General features: G+C 56.5%; 1 protein-coding gene across 1 annotated transcript in view; it reads left to right on the top strand.

Annotated features, from left to right (window-relative positions):
* Position 1: 1 nt before the first annotated feature.
* Positions 2 to 834, top strand: part of CD27 (CD27 molecule) — a gene marked incomplete at its 5' end in the record, with an annotated part of 1,976 nt that continues 1,143 nt past the window's right edge. Inside the window, 3 exons of the mRNA XM_019627666.1 lie at positions 2 to 161; positions 350 to 439; positions 708 to 824. Coding sequence (XP_019483211.1) covers positions 2 to 161; positions 350 to 439; positions 708 to 824 — 367 coding nt within the window. The remainder of the gene's footprint in view (positions 162 to 349; positions 440 to 707; positions 825 to 834) is intronic.

The raw sequence follows: 834 nt of genomic DNA, 5'->3' as shown, positions 1-834 counted from the left end.
AAACTGCACCGTCACCGCCAATGCTGAGTGTGCCTGTCCCAAGGGCTGGGAGTGCAGGGACAAGGAGTGTACCGAGTGTGATCCAAACCCCTCGCTGAACCCTCGTCCATCGCAGGGCCCAGGCCCACACCCACAACCCACGCACTTACCTTACACCGAAAGTAAGTTCCAGGCCACTCTTTGTCCAGTCACTTGGGATAAGGGTCACCCTCAACTAACATTCCCACTTCCATGCCCATCTCCACAAGTGGTTCGGTCAGCCAGTCTCTACCTTCCCATCTCCACCAACACCTCTCGGGCCTCTGAGGCCTTCCCCTGTGGGCTGCTGCTCACCCTCTGTTTTTTCCAGAGACGCCAGAGGCCAGGACAGCCAGGTACATGCAGACCCTGGCTGACTTCACAAGGAGGCCTGCCCCAGCTCTTTCAACCCACTGGCCACGTGAGTTATTTCCCCACTTCTCACCCCCAGAGAGAATGCGTACAGGTGAGTCCAGGACGAAAGGCAGCCGGAAAGCTCTTAGGAGTGGGAATAAAGAGTCTAGGGATGAGGAAAGGACTTGGTCCAATGGTGGGGGTGGGGGAGCAAAGAAGGGAAGGAGAGAGGCAGGGGTGATGGGGAGGCCGGGCTGAGGGGTCAAGGCCTAGGGCTGAGGGGTCAAGGCCTAGGACCTCCCCCAAAACCCTTGCGTGGCCTCTGCCAATTACAGCCCAGAGGTCTCTGTGCAGCTCAGATTGCATCCGCATCTTTGTGGTCCTCTCTGGAATGTTTGTTTGCACCATGGTCGGAACTCTGTTCTTCCATCAACAAAGAAAATATGGACTAAGTAAGAGACA

The sequence above is a fragment of the Hipposideros armiger genome, unplaced genomic scaffold (assembly GCF_001890085.2).
Source record: "Hipposideros armiger isolate ML-2016 unplaced genomic scaffold, ASM189008v1 scaffold_739, whole genome shotgun sequence".
NCBI classification, from domain to species: domain Eukaryota; kingdom Metazoa; phylum Chordata; class Mammalia; order Chiroptera; family Hipposideridae; genus Hipposideros; species Hipposideros armiger.
Note: the sequence above shows the minus strand (reverse complement) of the source record. Positions and strands in the feature narration are given on the sequence as shown.